At 35.2% G+C, this 19,961-nt stretch overlaps 1 protein-coding gene across 1 annotated transcript in view; it reads right to left on the bottom strand.

The window, feature by feature from the left end:
- Positions 1-1,608: 1,608 nt before the first annotated feature.
- TMEM26 (transmembrane protein 26) overlaps positions 1,609-19,961 on the bottom strand; it is a 45,677-nt gene continuing 27,324 nt past the window's right edge. Inside the window, exons 5-6 of the mRNA XM_039250510.1 lie at positions 6,006-6,082; positions 1,609-3,234 (exon numbers count right to left, since the gene is read on the bottom strand). Of these exons, the coding sequence (XP_039106441.1) occupies positions 2,810-3,234; positions 6,006-6,082 (502 nt within the window). The 3' untranslated portion in view covers positions 1,609-2,809. The remainder of the gene's footprint in view (positions 3,235-6,005; positions 6,083-19,961) is intronic.

Below are 19,961 nucleotides of genomic sequence, written 5' to 3'. Positions count from 1 at the left end.
AATGAAGAAAGACAAATACAGTAAAAATCTTGCAGTATGAAGTCACATCCTCTGACACTCATCTTAATAAGGGTAAAAAGAAAACCCATGAGGCAGTTATAAGATTTATTTACATGCAGCATTGTTGAAACATGTACACTGTGTTTTCTCACAAGGAGAATGATATGTTTTTATGGAGGACATTTCATTGAGCTTTAATCAAGCCACTCAGGAACAACAGCCAGAACAATGACAGCAGCACCACAAATGAGCGACTCTCGTAGATGGCCCCGGATTAGTGTGTCACATGTCTTGTGCTGGGCCTTAGAGAAGAATGGCTTACAACACATTGTACAGATGACCTAAACCAGTTATCTGATTATACATAAAATGGAAGCAACTCCCAGACTGTCATATCTGGGCGGTAACTACTGTTCTGACCACATTACATAGCAAAGGCTGGGATATTTTCAAACACACCAATGTTTAGCAATCTGTGATAAAAATATATAATTACATGAATAAAATTTTAACTCTTTTCATCAGGGGTCCTAGGGATACAATCTGGACTTAGGTTTTGTTTTTAAATAAACAAAATGAATATAGATTTTTTCTGCTATAACAAGTCAGTCCAAGAGCGGGAGAGCACTGGTGGTTAGGTTAACAAATGCTGCCCTTAGCAGATTTCCCTGGAAAACCTTGTACAGCGTGTGTCTATGTTTGCCACTATTCAGTGCCAAGCCAGTCCTCCGTGCTCTTTGCCGACCTGGCTCTCTAAGGAAACCGAGACTCTGGACTTCCCATTTCCCAGGCCTTTGGAGGAGTGCTAATTACAAAATAGTTTACTTAAACACTAGGAATTCATTCACGAAGCCCAGCCAAGTCTCAGATTTGAAAGCATTTAAAAATATCCCTGCAACAGCCCGTACTACTTTATAGTTTATCTATTTTTAGATGTTCAATGTTTGTTTTGCTGGGAGAAAAAAATTAAAACATGAAAAGTATGCCATGAGCAACTCTGCAGTAATAAGCAGCACATACATGTTGTGGAGGAAAACATTCAACATAAAACAGTCAACATAAAAACAGATTCTGCTCAGGCGTTCTTATAAATAGTAGCAGTTATTATTTTGCTTCCAATTGCTAAGCATTTTAAATAACATGCCCTTAAAAGTTGTCAAGTTCTTTATATAAATATAATTTCCTGATCTTAATGTTCACAAAATTATTATGAAAACTACAAATGTGCTCCGTTAGTTTCACGTGTAATTTTTACAATCATCACATTGTTAAAATTAGAAACACAAGGAAGAAAAGGAAGAAACAGGAATGCGCTATCAGGCACCGAAGAAGCAATTAATTTGAAAATACCAGTTTCTCTGTATAAAAATAGAATTTGCCTATGAAGTTTTTTATCCTATGTTTTGAGCAGATATCATGTCACACAGATTTATAGATAAAATTGTCCTGATTGGTGTCAGTCACACCTAACTTAAGGTCATATTCTGTCTTACCTTTCATGTCCCTTTGAATTCCTCAGCATACTAAGAAGCAGAAATTCTGCCTTGAACCCTAAAAGAAGAGTTTTGGAACTGCGTGCCTCACATGTAATTACTGCTATATAGTCAGGTAACTTTCCACGCTGTATCTTAAAAGCAAAAATCATTTCAAAAGGTTCTGAATGACCTCCATCTGGGAAGTACCTACATGTATAAAGGGTAAAGTATGGCTATTTCAACACTGGGGAAGTGAAGTCGTAATGAAGGCAAGAAAAGAGACTTTTCTGATATCCACAATGCTGTGGCATCTTCTGAGCTCTGAGCCCCATCACTGATCAAGGGCTGTTGGCTGTGTGTAGGGCTGATGCCAGCCTCCAGCCCCAACACCTTCTCTGAGAGCAAAGGCAGCAAAGGTGGTAGTGGCAGCTTAGGGGAATTCGGTCCACCGCTGGTGGACTCCAGAAACTGTGATAACACTTAAAGGGCCTGAAACACCTTTATTCACTGCCTCGGTGCTTCCTTTCACCAACCCACATAATTCGACTTGGCATTGGAGAAAATGGTAGAGTTAAGAAAAATACTGACAAATACCACAAATCATGTTTCAGGGTGGAAATTGTGACTTTGCTAGCATTACCAGTATTTCCTGCCTCACAACCAAAATGGCTTGCTATGAATTTCACAGTGTCCAAGCCAGAAGCAATAATATTTCTGTAGGAGCATATGCGCCATGACAGAATACCACATCAGCCCAGAAAAATGATTTTCCTGGGAAGGTCTGTGCAGCAATGAAGAGGGCTCTCAATGCTATGGAAGCTGGGCAGAGATTTTCACTGCTTCCAGCTCACAGTGAGGTAATTTTAAAAGCACTTTTCCCTTCATTTGTTCTGCATTCACTGAATGTACATTTTTTGATGTCAGGGACATTGCAGAAAAGATCAGATGAGATAGTCTGACAATGGAGCCAAAGTTCAAAGCTTCTCTATTTTCAGGTAAGAGCCGTGACAGTTTGTCTGCACTAAATCTTTTGAGGGCATGTCACTGTAACCCCATCCATAGTTTTTCAAACAGTTCAAGACAAACAAATCACTTAGTCGTTGAACAACTATAACATCTGATACCATCACACAGAAGTTGTAGCAATAGGCACTAATCAAAGTTCTTTCCATTCAGTCAAAAAAAGAAAATTCCTCGGCTTTGGCTTTACTTTTTATGTTGTTCTTTTGAAAATTATTATATGCCAAAGTTAAAAAAAAAAGGGGGGGGGATTCTGTCTGTAAGAGGAACCAGAAAGTCGAATGTTCTAGCTGCATGCTGCTGTCAGTAAGGAACTACGGTGTGGGGTGAGAGTCCTCAGGGGTGACAGGCAAGGCCTGCAAGGGGGTATCCAAGCCCCCATTAGAACCACGCGCCCAGTCTCCAGGTGAGATCTCACTCACAGCTTGTTCACATGGGCAGCTGTGCTCTGCCTTTAGTCTTCCTGGCTGATTTCTCAAGGAAGCACGGACATCCATCCCCAGCACCACCAAGCGATAGAGTTGTAACACTACCACAAGGAAATTCTTTGCGGCAAAGAACACCAGCATCTGGTTTATCACTTTGAAATAGGTCATCAAAATGAGACGCACGACAAGGAAGGGGCCATCTTGTATGAAGATGCTGATTCCAATATTCCACAGATCAGCACTGTACTGGCAAAAAAACAGGCTGGGGAACCCCTTCGTTGCCACAGACAAGGGGCAGACGACATGCTGTACTGAGAACACAAGACAGACCAATTAGCACATCTCTAAAATGTCTAGAAGAGAATGAAATGAGGGCAAGTCATCAACAATGGGTGCTATGCTAGTTAACAAGTGGGAGTGATTCTATAATTGAATACTGGGGGTCACAGGTGAAACCATCCATAACATTAACACCACCTTTAGTCACCCCTTAACAATTGAACATCCTTGGTCATATTATATAAATAAAATCAAGAATCTGTTATAATTTCAATAAAATACCAAAGTAAGCTAGTCCTTGTGTTTCCATCCATGTAACAAATTTTAGATCACCTTCTAGTCTGAATCCCGGGGAAAGCTCAATCAACTAGGCTATAGAGAATCAAGAATAAGACAAACTGCCCTGTCTTTGGGGTCTACCACGTAGGGAGACCTCACAGCCAGGCACTCCAGGCCTCAAGCCAGATAGACTGGTTTCCTCATTTTTTTTTTTTTTAACAAGATGCTTGACCAAGGTACTTAACCTTCCTGGGCCTGTTTCTTCCTTTGAAAACTGAGGTAACGATGATGTCTTTGAGGAGAGGGGCCCCTATTTGTCATTTCTTTTTGTTTCCACTAGCTTCTTTCTGATTCTCACTTCTCTCTTTCCATTCGGATAATGAATGACTTATCTGGCTGCGGAGTTTGGGAAATAGAACAGAGTATATAGATACATGGCCCAGATCCTTCTGTATCCTTCCTTTGGGGTCGACCTGTTTCCTGGTTGACTCAGTCAGCCATATGGGTAAATTATGTTGTGGAAATTCAAGTGTTTATAATTCAAATTCAAACTCGATTCACGTTGAACATATTTTTTTAATGGTGGGGGGACAAAAGCCCAAAATAAATGCCATTGTTATTTTATTTTGTCTAATGCCTTATGGTTTTGTTTCACAGTTTACAAGAAACACTGGATATAATTACTGATTTTCCAGTTGAACAAAAGGAGGCCCAATCAACAGATGAACCTTTTTGTTTTAATTTCTAAAATGCTAATTTAATTCGAGGTCAAGGACATAAAATAATCCTTTATAATAATGAAGCCTTCCATTTGGAATTTTCAAACAAAGAATGCCTTCATCTATTGGAGCCTGCAAATATTATGAAGCTGCTTTGATATGGGTGAACATAATGTACTGTTTGTTGGAAAATACAATAGTGATTTAGTCAGAAGTAACATTTGGTCTTTGTTTTTCAAACAGCTGCATAACATTATCACCCCCGAAAGTTTACAGAATTTCTTTCACAAATAAAAATTTTCTTAGCAAGTCTATAAACCACAAGATAGGGGAGAGTGAGGATCAGCAGAGTGAATGACAAGAGAAAAACCAGCTAAGATCAATAATAGCCCCTCCAAAGGAGTTAGGGTCAGAAAATCATTCTGAAGGGACCTCCTAAGAGTGTTATTCAACATCTAAAGTGATGGTAATATTCTGTTGGGAGATACCACCTGATCAATAAGTATAGATTGGGCACATTATGACAAAATATGTGTATGTGTGTGCACGTGTGTATGTGTTACTGGCAAAAATTTGTTTGTAATTATTAACTAGTAATGAGTTTTTGAGTATTTCTAAAAAGCCACAGTCACTCTTTCCATCTATTCCAGTGACAATTTTGTTTCAGAAAGTGGTTGCTAAAATCTAAAATTGCCTCTGAAAGTTCTGGGCCTATTAAAGTAAGCCAAAAAGAGACAGAGAAGATTAAATATCCCTGTTCTAGATTAATTCTAATCCTGACACCAGTGGGTAGGGTGCCATAAAGAAGTCAGGCTTAAGGAAAATGTAATTATTTACTCCTAGAATTACTTCAGAGTAAAGTGACATCCTGGAGAATTCTCAAATAAGAATTCCAGGGATCCTTCCTAGAAGTTAAGAGATGACTACTGATCATTGTCCAATTGAAACTTCTGTGATGATAAAAATGTTCTGCCTAATGCTCTGCCTACTACAGCAGCCACATGTGGCCGCGGAGACTTGAAATGTGGCTAGTGTGACTGAGGAATGAAACTTTGAATTTCATTTAATTTTAATTAATTTTATTTTAAATTTCAATAGCCACATGTAGCTAGCGGGTACCATATTGGACAATGCATCTTTAGTATGATATGCTTAGAAAACAGTTTCTTCCTGCAAAGTCTCAGGAGTTTATGTATTTATTAAAATAAGGCCAATGGAATTCCAAGGACCACTTCTGAGAAGAATTTTAATTTTCCATGTGGCCCCAGAACTGCTCTTACTCTCTTGTGATGTTCTGACAAAGGAACGAAAGTGAGTCCATAAAATATCAGGAAGAAATATTTATATTCCAACAAATGTGCTAAGCACTTTACAAGCTGTATCTTATGTAGTCATCACGAGAACCTTCAACCCTAGCTACTATGTTTATCAGCCCCATTTCATTGGTGAGAAACTGAGGCACAAATGTTTTAACTAATTTGAGGGAGATTTTCCAACTCATACAGGATGGAACCTTTTTGAAGGCGAATTTACAAATTCAAATTGAAAATTTGCATTTTGAAGTGAATGTAAAGCTGTGTTCTGGTATGTTCAATTATCTCAGGCTCACCATGTAACCAGGATGGACCCACTAATGGCTTTCCTAAGTTTTAGTTGAGTTTTTTCCTAAACTGAACTGGAACTAACACTAGGATGTCAAAATGATTAAAATGATAATACTCTCAGATGCCTCCTTAGCTTTATTACAATTTTTAATCAAGAGTTAATCATTTTCTGTTTCTTTGAGCAAACATCAAGACATTTACCTGCCAGGTCAAGTGGAAACTGCAGCATGCTCCAGGTCCATATAACAAGGATGGCATAGACTAGGGCAGGGCTATTCCTAAAATGTAGATGATTTTTAAATTAGTACTAAAAATATGATCATTTTTAAAGAAATACTTTATCTTTTATCTCATATTTGAGTATGCATTAATAAACCTCTTGAGAGTTGTCAAAACATCTTGGTGATATACGAAAACCATGAAAAATCCATGAATGATTATAATGGAATAATGAAGAAGTAAAAAAATACAAAAACACAAAAACTTAGACTTAACATCCAACTCTGCATGTGCCAACATCTGTGTAAATTATGACAAAGCCTCTTTGTCCCATATTGTTGTCTTTAGTTTTATGAAATCATGGAAACATTATTGTAGATAAATGTTAGGAAAAATATTAGACATTGACTCATAAATTCAGAAGGCTGATTTCAAGAATTTTCAAAGAGAAAAAGTGAAAACTTTTTTTCTAAGACCATGGGATTCTAACTTAAAAGTATATCTCAAAAGGACTGGATGATGCTCAACAATGAAAAACTCAGCATGTAAAAGGAAACTCTCCAGGTCAGAAAAAAGTAGAAGGATAAATCCAATAATCAAAAATATACACTAGGAAGTGTAAGTTAAGGAATATGACAGTTTCATTCACTATTGTATCCCCACGGCCTAGAACAGTGCCTGGAAAATAATAGACTCTCAACAAATATTTGTGGAAGGAATTGTTGAATATACAAAAGAAAGACCCACACTTGGCAAATATATAAATGTCATCGACCCAAGAGAATGGTCTTCAAGACTAAAATCAGAAAGAATAGATGTTATAAAAATACAAAAGATATTACAGAAATGTCAAAGTTGACTTTTTTAGCAAAAATACAAAAGAAGCTATCAATTTGAGATTAGTGGTATTATAGCAGATTTGATTGCCAACTTCTCAGTCAAAAAGGATTTTCATATTGGAGAGGGATAGAAAGGCATCAGGGAGGAGTAGTTGAAACCAAAATAAATGAGGTGATTGCAAAAGATATCTTTAAATGCTTCAAATATTGAGGCCCTAAAAAATTAGATCACAAAACCTATAAGAGAAATTGTAAACAATATTTCTAAACCATAATTATCTTGGCAGTTAATGACAGAAACAAGGATGGAGAAAAAAAATAATAATAATAAAGTCTTAATTTTCAAAATGAAGTAGAAATGTATCTTAAAATACAAAAAGCACATTTACTATTAATCCCTAGTTAGGTTATATAAGTGATTATTTACAAGATTGCTGAAAGCCCTTACAGAAGACAGTAATTACTAGGAATTAGCACAGCTTTCTTGAGAACAACTGCACTCATTCTCTTTCTCTCTCTCTCTCTCTCTCTCTTCAATAGAGTTAGGATTACCAAACAAATAATGATAAATAAATTAATATTAGACATTTGGGTTTAAATAAGGCTTATAAAAAAGCCTCCCACGGTGTTCTTATTAACAAGATTAAGAAATGTTCTGAGTGTAAGCACAGTAAGGTGGATTTCTAACTCGTAAATGACTCCCCAAAGGGAGCTCTCTGAGGGTTGCTGCAGGCTCTCTCTTTGATTCTGTTCTACTTCACATTTCACCAATGACTTGGATGCCACATTGATAGAAGGCTTCTCATATGCACATATGACATGTAGGTTGGATGGGAAACCATTACCCCAGAAGACACAATCAGGATCCCAAAAGATCTTGACAAGATGTAACTGGATGACCTAGAATAGGATAGAAGAGATACCATTTCATAGCAGCCACCATTAAAAAGGCTCAAGGGTTTTCCCTTACTATTATCTAATTATAAGTCCATAGTGTGACATGATTTATGATTTTGCAGAATCAAATGCAATCATAGATCTCTTCATAAGAAGTAGAAAGCCTAGAATCTTAAGTGGAGATACCTAGGGAATGCAGTATCTCCCTAGGAGATACCTAGGGAAAAGATAACTTTTCCATCTTTGCAATGTCAGTGTCTATATAATAGATCTTCAATAGTGCCTGAATTTTTAAACAATTTTGCCCACAGTTTCTGAGCTCATACTGTTTCAGGAAGCTTTCTAAGAGTTCCTAATGGTCACACTAAATCCTCATGCCAATTCTACAAAATAGTTACACTTATCTCTATTTGACCAGTGAGGAAACTGAGGCATTGAACTGTAGAAATGTGGCCAAAGTAATGTGGTTATAAGTGCTGGAAGCAGAAATCAAAACTAGATAGCTAGTTTCAGTATCCACCCTTTTAACCATTGACCTATACTTACATACATAAAGGAAATGGAAAGTTTTAGCCTGCTGTATTCTATAATGTTCAGAATATATCTGAAATATTACATATTATGTGTTTAATGGTTTAGGAGGAAAGTTTATAAAGTTTTTGGTCCAAAGGAAAGAGACTAAGATGGTGAGACATCTCACAGTCATGTTATATATGGGATAGTTCAAGAAACTAAAGATAAGAGTTCCTAAAAACTTTATTTCATATATATTCATATGTGGAAAAGGAATTAAACTTATTTCTTATGACTTCAGAGGGCCAATTCAGATTCAAAGGATTTTAGTGGCACCCATAAGAATCCAAATTTTATCACAACAGAGAAAAGTAGTTTCTAATAATATCAACTCAAAATGGAATGAGCTGCCCTGGGGTTAGTATATTCTCTATTAGTGAAGATTTTCAAAGAATGTCTGGACAAAAACTTGTTGAGAAAAAAAAAATCTGGAGAGGATTTTGCCACAGATGTAAAATAGATTGTTCAATAGATGACTACTTTTGAAGTTTCTTCTAATCCCAAACTTCAATAATTCTACCAAAAACTCATGTGCAATTTGTCTACCAGGCAGCAGAAAGCAATGGCGAAGCATAAGGTCTGGTGTTAGGTCGCTGGAATTCAAACACCAACGCCTGCCCTCACTAGAGAGTTAGGATGTGGGCCTCCAATCTCAGAATGATCTTTACTGACTACATGAACAGGAACAAGTAATTTCACATCTATATGCTTTAGTTTACCTATCTTCAATATGAGGACAACAATAATAATAGCTATGGAATTTTTAAAAATTTTTAAAAATGTTTTATTTATTTCTTAGAGAGAGACAGCACGAGCAGGGGAGGGTCAGAGAGAGAGGGTGACACAGAATCTGAAACAGACTCCAGGCTCTGAGCTAGTTGTCAGCACAGAGCCTGACACGGGGCTCGAACCCATAGACTGTGAGATCATGACCTGAGCTGAAGTCGGAAGCTCAACCGATTGAGTCACCCAGGAGCCCCAGTAACTGGATTTTATAGGATAATTTCATTAAGTATATTGTTAAAATATGTTAAAACATATAAACCTCGGGGCACCTGGGTGGCTTAGTCGGTTAAGCGTCCGACTTTCGCTTAGGTCATGATCTCGCGGTTCGTGGGTTCGAGCCCCGTGTCGGGCTCTGTGCTGACTGCCCGCTCAGAGCCTGGAGCCGGTTTCAGTCTGTGACTCCCTCTCTCTCTCTCTGACCCTCCCCTGCTCACGCTGTCTCTCTCTCTCTCTCCTAGAAAGAAATAAAAATATTAAAAAAAAAAAACATATAAAACTCTTAGAACAGCACTTGAAACAGACTAATTATGCAGGTGTTATTTTTTATTATCATGTAACCTTGAGACTTTCTCAACTTCTCTCACCTGCCACAGTTCAGCTTATCAAATGGTGAGAATGATATTTTCTACCTCATAATCTATTGTAAGGAGTAAATAACTTATCACAACTCAAACCCTTAAAATAGTACTTGGATCACAGCAAGAGATAAATAAACATTATCTAGTAGTGGTAGTAGTGGCAGCAGAAGCAACAGCTATGGTAGCAGTAGTATTTTTATTATGTGAATATATTTCTTAAATTCTGTGTTTTAATTCTATCATTACACAAAATAGGGATTAATAATAAATAAATCCTAGCCTTAAATAAGCCAAATTCTAACCCTACTATAATAAATATATATTTAACATATGCAAGTATCTGAGCATACACAAAATACAGGAAAATGTGAGTGTTGAGAGACATATTAGTAAACTAATCAATTTGGGAAAAATGGCCAGAAAATTTTTGAAGCAGATAAGTTTTTATTAAATCAGATAATAAAAGTTATTGAGAAAGGTTTAAAGAAAAGTAAATAAATCATCAAATTTAAATGGCAATCACTTAAAATTTGTGAAGGAATTTTGGAGTGAATTTATCGAACATTATCTCTATTGTCTAACTGTCTCTTCTAATTGTCTCACCTCATTTTCTCATGTGTAATGTCTTCATAAATGTCAACTGAGAAGCATGTAAGCAGACAATGAACTCTATTCATGAAGAGACAAAAGATCTTGACAAATATAATTATAGATGTGAGTATCACTTCTCCACTTGGAAAGTTAGGAGGATAAAAGACTGGAATTTGGTAGATCAGTGCACCAAATCTACTGGATGAAAAGTAAAAATAGAGTCATACATTGCTAATTTGCTTAACTATTTCTTTTTGAATATGTAAATGTCCCTGTAGATAAAAGATAGGTAGAATTCACCTAGTTTTTAGAAAAGCATCCAACAAACTTCATCAAAGGAAGAGAATGAGAAAGTGATAAAATGAAGTACTAACTTAGCCTACAAGAAATATTTTACCAAGCAAAAGGAACTAAATGGGCATAAAACACACTGTAAAAATAGGAAAATTCTCCTGTGTGTGGTCAAATACAGTGAAATAACAGTAATGTTATAAGAATAGTTTTTTTTTTTATAAATGATCTGTGTTCAAAAAAGACTGTACATTAAAGATTATTTCTAAATGTGCAAATAATCAGTTAAGTCTTTCTGGTAATGATATTGAAATTCAGAATTTTTAAATTTTTAAAAATGTTGGAGGATGGCTATAGCAGAATGTAAAGATCAGCAAAACCTCCCTGCAACAAACATACATACATACTAGACAAATTGTCAAAAACAACCACTTCAGATCTCTGGAAATCAACCAAAAGCAAATAACAAATTGAGTAACATTTATTTATGAAAGACTGATGGAGTTTCAGTTAAGAATAGTGGGAGTTTGAGGTATTCTTGTCCACTGGACTTTCACACCCTTCCAGCTTGGCTATGTCAGTGAAAAATTGCACCAGACAGAGTTAAAGAGGCAAGGAAGACTTTATTCAAAACTGTTGAAATAAGAGAGAAATATTGAGTTCACCCCTACTGAAACAAAAGGCAAGAGAGTTTTTAAGCACTGAAGTGAGTTAGTGCAAAAGTACTAGAGGACGTTAAAGGGGGAGTTTGGTCAATATGATTAGTCCATTTGTGTTTGCTAATCAGCACTGATCAAAGTTAGGCTTCTAACATCTACCAAAGACACCAGGAGATAGGGTGCTACCTTAATTGATGATAATACTTCAATGGGTTATCTCCTACATCCATTACAAAGATACTCCTAGATAGTAAAACAAGGAAGAAGCTAGGAAAAGACTTAATCTCAAAGGGGCAGCAAAATAATTGATAATTGCAAGTTTTCTAAAGTAAATGCTGTAAGGAAAGGAAGGTCAGAGGTCTATACTCAACAGTAGACTTTTTAAAAAAAAATTTTTAATGTTTTTATTTATTTCTGAGAGAGAGAGAGAGAGAGAGAGAGCAGGGGAGGGTCAGAGAGAGAGTGCGATACAGAATCCGAAGCAGGCCCCAGCCTCTGAGCTAGCTGTCAGCACAGAGCCCGATGCAGGGCTCGAACCCACGAACCGTGAGATCATGACCTGAGCCGAAGTTGGATGCTTAACCAACTGAGCCACCCAGGCACCCCAACAATAGACCCTTCTAAAATTTAGTCAAACTGAGGGGAATGTTAATGGTGTCTGGGTCAGTCAGAATAGTAGTTTTACCAGAGAAGTGTTCACAATGAAAACAGAGGTCCCTCATGGCCTCAGTGTGGTGACTTGGCTTGGAGTGGATTGTGAAATTGTATGCTTAGAGGTGTGGTAAGTAATTTTGCATTAATTAATAAACTTAGTTAGAAATGAATGAGAAAACCCACAGCCTTGCTACACTGAGGTTGCAATCCCAGTTGGGGTGACTGGCAGACTAACTTGAATTTTAATGGAGAAATTTTGAAAATAAGAAAGCCTTGGAAGGGCTAGATAAGGTCTCTGTGCATGCCAGACATGTGCCAGGAAGATCCAAGAAAATTCAGTGGAAATTAAAAATTTAGCATATATGAAAACTTTCTGAGTTTAAATATACTATCCAACACACATACATATCCATTGGCAGAGGGTGGAGGTCAAAATGGCTTGAAGTGTTTGATCACAAATCTTGTCCAAATCATTGCCTGATTATAGTGGGTATAAAGCTACTAAAGCTCCTATAAAGTAGGTATAAAGCTAATAAGCCATGCTAAAAACAAATAAACAGAAGAAGCATTTAAAAAAAAGAGTGGAGACATCAGTGGCTACAACTCAAAGGAAGAGAGATTCCTTAGATTAAGTTTAGGCAATTTATTGAGACAACAAATACAATAAGAAGAAGCCTGAGGTAAAGGGGAAGACTGAGGATAAGATATTGCTACCAAGTATAATTTACAATGTCCAGCTTCCACCAAAAATGTAAAACATGCAAAGAAACAGGAAAAAAAATCAACAGTAATTGGAGTCCAGAGGCATATTTTGGTGGCTCAGTCTGTTCAGCATGTAGCTCTTGATTTTCGCTCAGGTCATGATCTCACTGTTCATGGGATTGAGCCCCAGGTCTGGCTCTATGCGAAAAACATGGAGTCTTCTAGGGATTGTCTCTTCCTCTCTTTCTCCCTCCCTCACTCTCTCTCCCTCAAAATAAATAAATAAACAAACATTAAATAAAAAGAAATTGGAGTCTAAGTGTTGGACTTAGCAGCCAAAGGCATCAAAGTAACTATTAAAGACATGTTCAAAGAATAAAATAAGACTATGTTCCATAAATTAAAGAAATATAATGACAATGACTCAACAGATAAATAAATATAAGCTTTAAGAAGAATTAAATTGAAATTCTAAAGTTCAAAATATGGTACCCAAAATTTAAAAATTCACTAGGTAAACTCTATAATTTGGCTGTACATACAGATTTAAGATGGTGAAAGAAAGAACAAGTGATGTGGAAGACAAAACAATGAAAATTATCCAATTTGGTAAAAAGAAAAAAACAGAGAGGAGAAAAACCAGTCTCAGAAACCTATGGAACACACTTAAACATACTTATTTGTGATAGGAGTTTCAGAAGGAGGAAGAGAGAATGAAGCAGAAAATATGTTTGAAAAAATGTGGGCTGAAAATTCCTAAATTTGAAGAAAACAATTAATCTACAAGATCCAAGATCAACAAAGTTGTAGTAAGTTTAAAAACAAGGAGAACCATACCTACATACATCACAGTCAAATGAATAAAAGTCAAAAAGAAAGAGAAAATCTTGAAAACAGCAAAAGAAAAATGACTCAGCTTGTATTGGGTAACAACAAAGCAATGGTTAATATATCATCAGAAATAATGAAGAAACAGTGGAATGACATATTTAAAATGCTGAGGGGCACCCGGGTGGCTCAGTGGGTTAAGCATCCAACTTCAGCTCAGATCATGATCTTGCAGTTTATGAGTTTGAGCCATGCGTTTTGGGCTCTCTGCTGTTACTGCAGATGCTCTGTCTCCCTCTCTGTCTTCCCCTTCCCCACTCATGCTCTCTTGCTCTCTCTCCAAAAATAAATAAACATTAAAAAATTAAATAAATAAAATGCTGAAGTAAAAATTGACAACATTGAATTCTCTATTTCTGAAACATGAAGGCAAAATAAACACATCTCTGGACAAAGACTGGGAGAATTTGTTGGTAGCACATTTGCCTTAGAAGAAACAATAAAAGGAAATCTTCCAGGCTGAAAGGAAATGATACTAGACAGTAACTCAAACCCAGGAGAAGGAAAAGAGCATCTTCAAATTGTAGGCAAATATAAGAAAACACAAAATGTACAGCAATTCTTTAAAATTTCTTTAAAAAATAAAGTCTATAAAACTGTTTTATTCGGTTTATAACATATAAAGATGTAACGTATATGACAACAATAGCAAACAACAGGGGAAAAATGAAACTGTTGACTTATAGTAGAATGTAAAGATTTAAAATATACATTTTAATCCCTAGAGTAACTTTAATCCCTAAATTCATATGAAATAAAATAGACTTTCAGACAATAAATATTGCTAGAGAAAAAGAGTGACATTTCATGATGAAAAATAGTTACTACATCAGGAAGATGGTTTTTAAAAAAATAATGTATACACACCTACAAATAGAGTCTCACAATACTTGAAACAAAAACTGACAGTATGAAAAAGGAAATAGACAATTCAGTAATTAGAATTGAGTATTTCAATGCCCCACTATCAATAATTTATAAGACGACTGGACAGAAAAACAGTAAGGATATAGAATTAAATAACCTAACAACTTGACACAACTGACATTTACAAAACACTCAACCGAAGAACATATAAATATACATTATTTTCAATCACATATAGAATATTCTTCAGGATAAACCACATGCTAGGCCGTAAAATAAGTCTCAATAAATTTAAAATGATTAAAATAATTTGAAGACTACAACAGAATAGAAAACAACAGAAATAAATAAATTTCATATGGGCTATCCCCATATGAAAATTAAATAACTTACATTCTAAATAATCCATAGATCAGAAAGTAAATCACAGGAGATATTGAAAAATATTTCGCAGTATATTAAATAAAAAAATAAGATATCAATGTTTATGGGATACAGATAAAGCAGTGGTTAGAGGGAAATCTGTAGCTTTGGATGTCATGTTAGAAAAACAAAATGATCTCAAATCAATAATATAAGCTTCTATCCTCAGAAATTAGAAAAAAAGAGCAAATTAAATCCAAAGCAAGCGGAAAGAAGAAAAATTAAACATCAGAGCATAAATCAATGAAATAGAGAACAAAGAGAAAACTCAAGAAGGCCAAAAGTTGGTTATTTTAGAAGATGAACAAAATTGATAAATATATCTAAGTAAAAACAGAGAAGACACAAATGATCAACTCAGAATGTACAAGGGTCATAATAAGTGACCCTGTAGAAACTAACACAAGTATAAGAGAATCATTTTATGGACAACTTTATGTAAAAGACTAGATAATTTATTTAAATGGGAAAATTCCTAGAAAGAAAAATGTAATCAGATCTAACTCAGGAAGAAATAGAATAACTGAATGTGCTTATAAATAAATAATTATGTTGAATTAGTAGTAAAATATCTTACTAATAGAAAAACCTAGGCCCAGATGGCTTCATAGATAAATTCTTTAAAATGATTAAAGAAAAATAATGTCAATCTTCTGTGTGTGTGTGTGTGTGTGTGTGTGTGTGTGTGTGTGTGTGTGTTTCACAATACAGTACTTTGGGACTTTTTAATGTAAACAAACATTCTTGATTAACTAATTTACAAAATAATGATACAAATTGAGCATTAATAATGTCAATCCTTAACAAATCTTTCAGAAAATAAAGGAAAAAGGGATGTTTCCTGAGGTATTCACTGAATCCAGTATTATCCTAATACTAAAGCTAAAAAAAGATATCATTAGAAAATGCTACCTTAGATCAATATGCTCATGGGTGTAGTTGTAAAAATTATTAACAAAATGTTAGCAAACAAATAACATCAATACATAAATACCATTACACATTATAATCAAGTGAGATTTATCTTGACGAGGGAAGTCAAGGTTGTTTTAGCATCTGAAGACTAGTTATTGTACTATATCATATTTATAGAATGCAAGACATCATCACATAATATTATTAATAAAAACAGGAAAAGCATTTAACAAAACCCAATGTCCATAAGAAAGAAAAAAAGAAAGCAAGCCAGCAAGAAAAAAAAACTCTCAATAACCTAGAAATAAGTAGGAATTTCCTCCAACCGATCAAGGGCATCAGTAAAGTGTATCTATGCACAATCTATACCTAACAACATCCTTAATAGTGGAAGACAGAATACTTATCCTTTGAGATTGAAATGTAACTCTTATACTTCTATTCAACATTGTACTAGGAATTCCAGGCAAAGAAATAAAACAAAAGAAGAAATTAATGTCATGTAGATTAGAAAGAATGAAAACTATCTTTATTTACAAATGGCACTATCTTACATGTAGACAATTCTAAGAAATCTACAAAATTAATAAACAAGTTTAGCATAGTTGCTGGGTACCAGATCACCACAAAAAAAAGACAATTGTATTTTTATGTAGTAGCAATATTACATACTAAGAAATTAAGAAAATAATTTTATCAAAAAGAATAAAATATTTAAGAATAAGCTTAAGAAAAGCAGCATAAGACTCATATATTGAAAACTACAAAACACTGATAAGAGAAGTTAAGGAACATCTGAGTAAATAATAAGATAATCCATGTTTACACTTTAAAAGAATATTAAGATGTCATTTCTCCACATATTAAGATGTCTATTCTATAGAATAGAATAGAGAACCCAAAACTGGACCCATAAATATATGGCCAACTAATCTTTGACAAAGCAGGAAAGAGTATCCAGTGGATAAAAAAACAGTCTATTTACCAAATGATGCTGGGAGATCTGGACAGCAACATGCAGAAGAATGAAATTGGACCACTTTCTTATACCACACACAAAAATAAATACAAAATGGATAAAAGACCTAAGAGATCTGAAACCATCAAGATCTTGGAAGATAAAACAGGCAACAACCTCTTTAACCTCGGCCCCAACAACTTCTACACTTGACACGTCCCTGGAGGCAAGTAAAACAAAAGCAAAAATGAACTATTGGGACCTCATCAAGATAAAAAGCTTCTGCATAGCAAAAGAAACAATCAACAAAACTAAAAGGCAACCAATGGAATGGGGGAAGATATTTGCATATGACATATTGGATAAAGGGTTAGTATCCAAAATCTATAAAGAACTTACCCAACTCAACACCCAAAAAAACAAATAATCCAGTGAAGAAATGGGCAAAAGGCATGAATAGATACTTTTACAAAGAAGACATCTAAATGGCTTACAGACACATGGAAAGATGCTTAACATTGCTCGTCATCAGGGAAATACAAATCAAAACTACATTGAGATACCATTTCATACTGGTCAGAGTGGCTAAGATTACCAACTCAGTAAACAACAGATGTTGGCGAGGGTGGGGAGAAAGGGGTACTCTCTTGCTACAGTGGTGGGAATACAAACTCCTGCAGCCACTCTGGAAAACAGTGTGGAGGTTCCTCAAAAACTTAAAGATAGAATTACCCTACAACCCAGCAATAGCACTACTAGAAATGTATCCAAAGGATACAGGAGTGTTGATTCATAGGGGTGCATGTACCCCAATGTTTATTGAAGAACTTTCAACAATAGCCAAATTATGGAAAGAGACCAAATGTCCATCAACTGATGAATGGATAAAGAATAAGTAGTATATTTATGCAAGGAACACTACTCGGCAATGAAAGACAATGAAATCTTGGCATTTGCAACAACATGGATAGAACTGGAGGGTATTATGTCAAATGATATAAGTCAGAGAAAGAGAGATATCATATGTTTTCACTCATATGTGGAAGCTGAGAAACTTAACAAAGGACTAGGGGGAAGGGAAAATATAGTTACAGAGAAGGAGGCAAACCATAAGAGATTTTTAAATACAGAGAACAAACTGAAGGTAGAAAGGGATGGGGGGGCAGAGAAGTGGGGGAAATGTGTGATGGGCATTGACGAAGGCACTTGGTGGAATGAACACTGGATCTTTTATGTAAGTGATAAATCATGAGAGTCTACTCCCAAAGCCAAGAGCACACTGTATTCACTGCTAACGCTAACTTGACAACAAATTATATTTAAAAATAAACATAAAAAATAAATATATAAAACCTTACAAAATGATACTGCAAGGACACAACAGAATGTTTATAATCAAAATACTGAATAAAATGGTGAAAATGAGAAGAAATGAAATACAAAAATGTACAACCACTTTAGAAAACAGTTTTGTAGTTTCTTACAAAGTTAAACATGTACTTAAACCCAGTCATTCTACTCCTAGGTATATACCCAAGAGAAATGGAAACAGATCTACCAAAATGATTTTAGTGTATGTGCATGGCAATATCATTCTTAATAGCAAGAAATTAGCAATATAAATGTATATCAACTATTAAATGAATAAATAAAATGTGCTATATGCATGGAATACTATTCAGCAATTAAAAAGGAGCTAACTATCAATACATGCAACAATGTAAATGAACCCTAGAAACATGCTAGATGAAAAAGCTACACACAAAATACTACATATTTTATGATACTCTTTACATGAAATTTCTAGAAAAGGAGACTGTACAGAAAGAAAGCATATCACAGGTTGCCTAGGGTTGGTTGTAGGAGTGAAAATTGACTCTAAACAGCCATAAGGAATCTAGATTCTGATGATGGTTACACATTAATAAACTTACTAAATATCACTGAACCACAGAGTTTATTCTAATAAATAGTTGAATTTTATAGTGTGTAAAGTTAAGCTCTTAAGAAAGTCCATGTAATTTCATAACTATTAGGCAAATGAACTTAAAGTGGGTATACAGAAAGAAATTGATTTAAATTTTAAAAAATTGGATTTGAGATATTTAGCCAGGATCCAGGAGAGAGCTAGACATCATCATGGTATACACGTTATTAAAAGTTTTCTCCTAAGTCTGTCAGCCCAAATTATGGAATTAAATAAAAATAGAAAATAAAATGTTATAACAATAGGTAATGCTAAGTGGGTTATAAAGATGTAACCTCCTTTACTATTACAAGTGAACATCTTTCACAAGCATATTAAATTTCTTTTTCCTGATTGTCTTTTTTAAGGCCAAGAGGAAAGCTCCCACCCCAGTCGGAAGGTTTTAAGTCTTCCCTTTGAAGAGACGGACATTTGCACTGTCTACTCTTGCAGTATAGATGATACCAGTGACAAAATCAGAACTCAGAAGGTGGGTTTTAGGAGGGAGAAAAGATTCTAGATTCTTTCTAGGCCTTGACTTTGGAGTCTGAGTAGTGATGGAGTTGCATGGGAGTGGAGACTACAGAAGGTCACTGACACAATGCAGTTATATTAAAAATTAAATGAAGGGAGCTTGGGTGGCTCAGTTGGTTAAGCATCTGACTTTCGATTTCAGGTCAAGTCATGATCTCACAGTTCATGAGGTTGAGCCCCATATTGGGCTCTGCACTGACAGTACAGGGCCTGTTTGGAATTCTCTCCTTCCTTCTTTCTCTGCCCTTCTCTTACTCATGTACTCTCTCTCTTTCTCTCAAAATAAATAAATAAGCATTTAAGAAAGTAAATAAATAAAAATAAAATGACTTCAGCCTGAGACCATGAAACCTAAAAAGAAATTTTAAAACAATAACCAAGGCATACTTGATTTAGTCCCTTCTCAGGACATAATACGAGTTTAAAATGAGGGGTGGAAAGGTTTTTGAAATGTTCAGATTAATTTGTAGGAGGCAGAAGAATTTGCTGGATTGAAATTACCTGGATTGGGATACTGCTGTGTGTCCAGAATTTATCTCAGTACTTACAGTTTATTCTCCAGTCTCCACCTAGCACATTGCCTGGTACATACTAGATAATCAATCTACATATAGCTGATGAATGAATGAACACCTTATGATTTTCAAAGTTTTTTGGGGGGGATTCAAATTTTATTGATTAACTTATTGAATATGTAACATCTATTGACAAACACTGATCTGTAACATGCATGTTGGTGTCATTTGTGGATGGACCTAATAAACAGACCAGTAGGATAGCTGGGTTAGGCATTTCTTACATTTTTATTTTATTTTAA

The sequence above is a fragment of the Hyaena hyaena genome, unplaced genomic scaffold (assembly GCF_003009895.1).
Source record: "Hyaena hyaena isolate Hyena2069 unplaced genomic scaffold, ASM300989v1 scaffold_371, whole genome shotgun sequence".
Lineage (NCBI taxonomy): Eukaryota > Metazoa > Chordata > Mammalia > Carnivora > Hyaenidae > Hyaena > Hyaena hyaena.
This window is presented reverse-complemented; position numbering and strand designations above follow the sequence as displayed.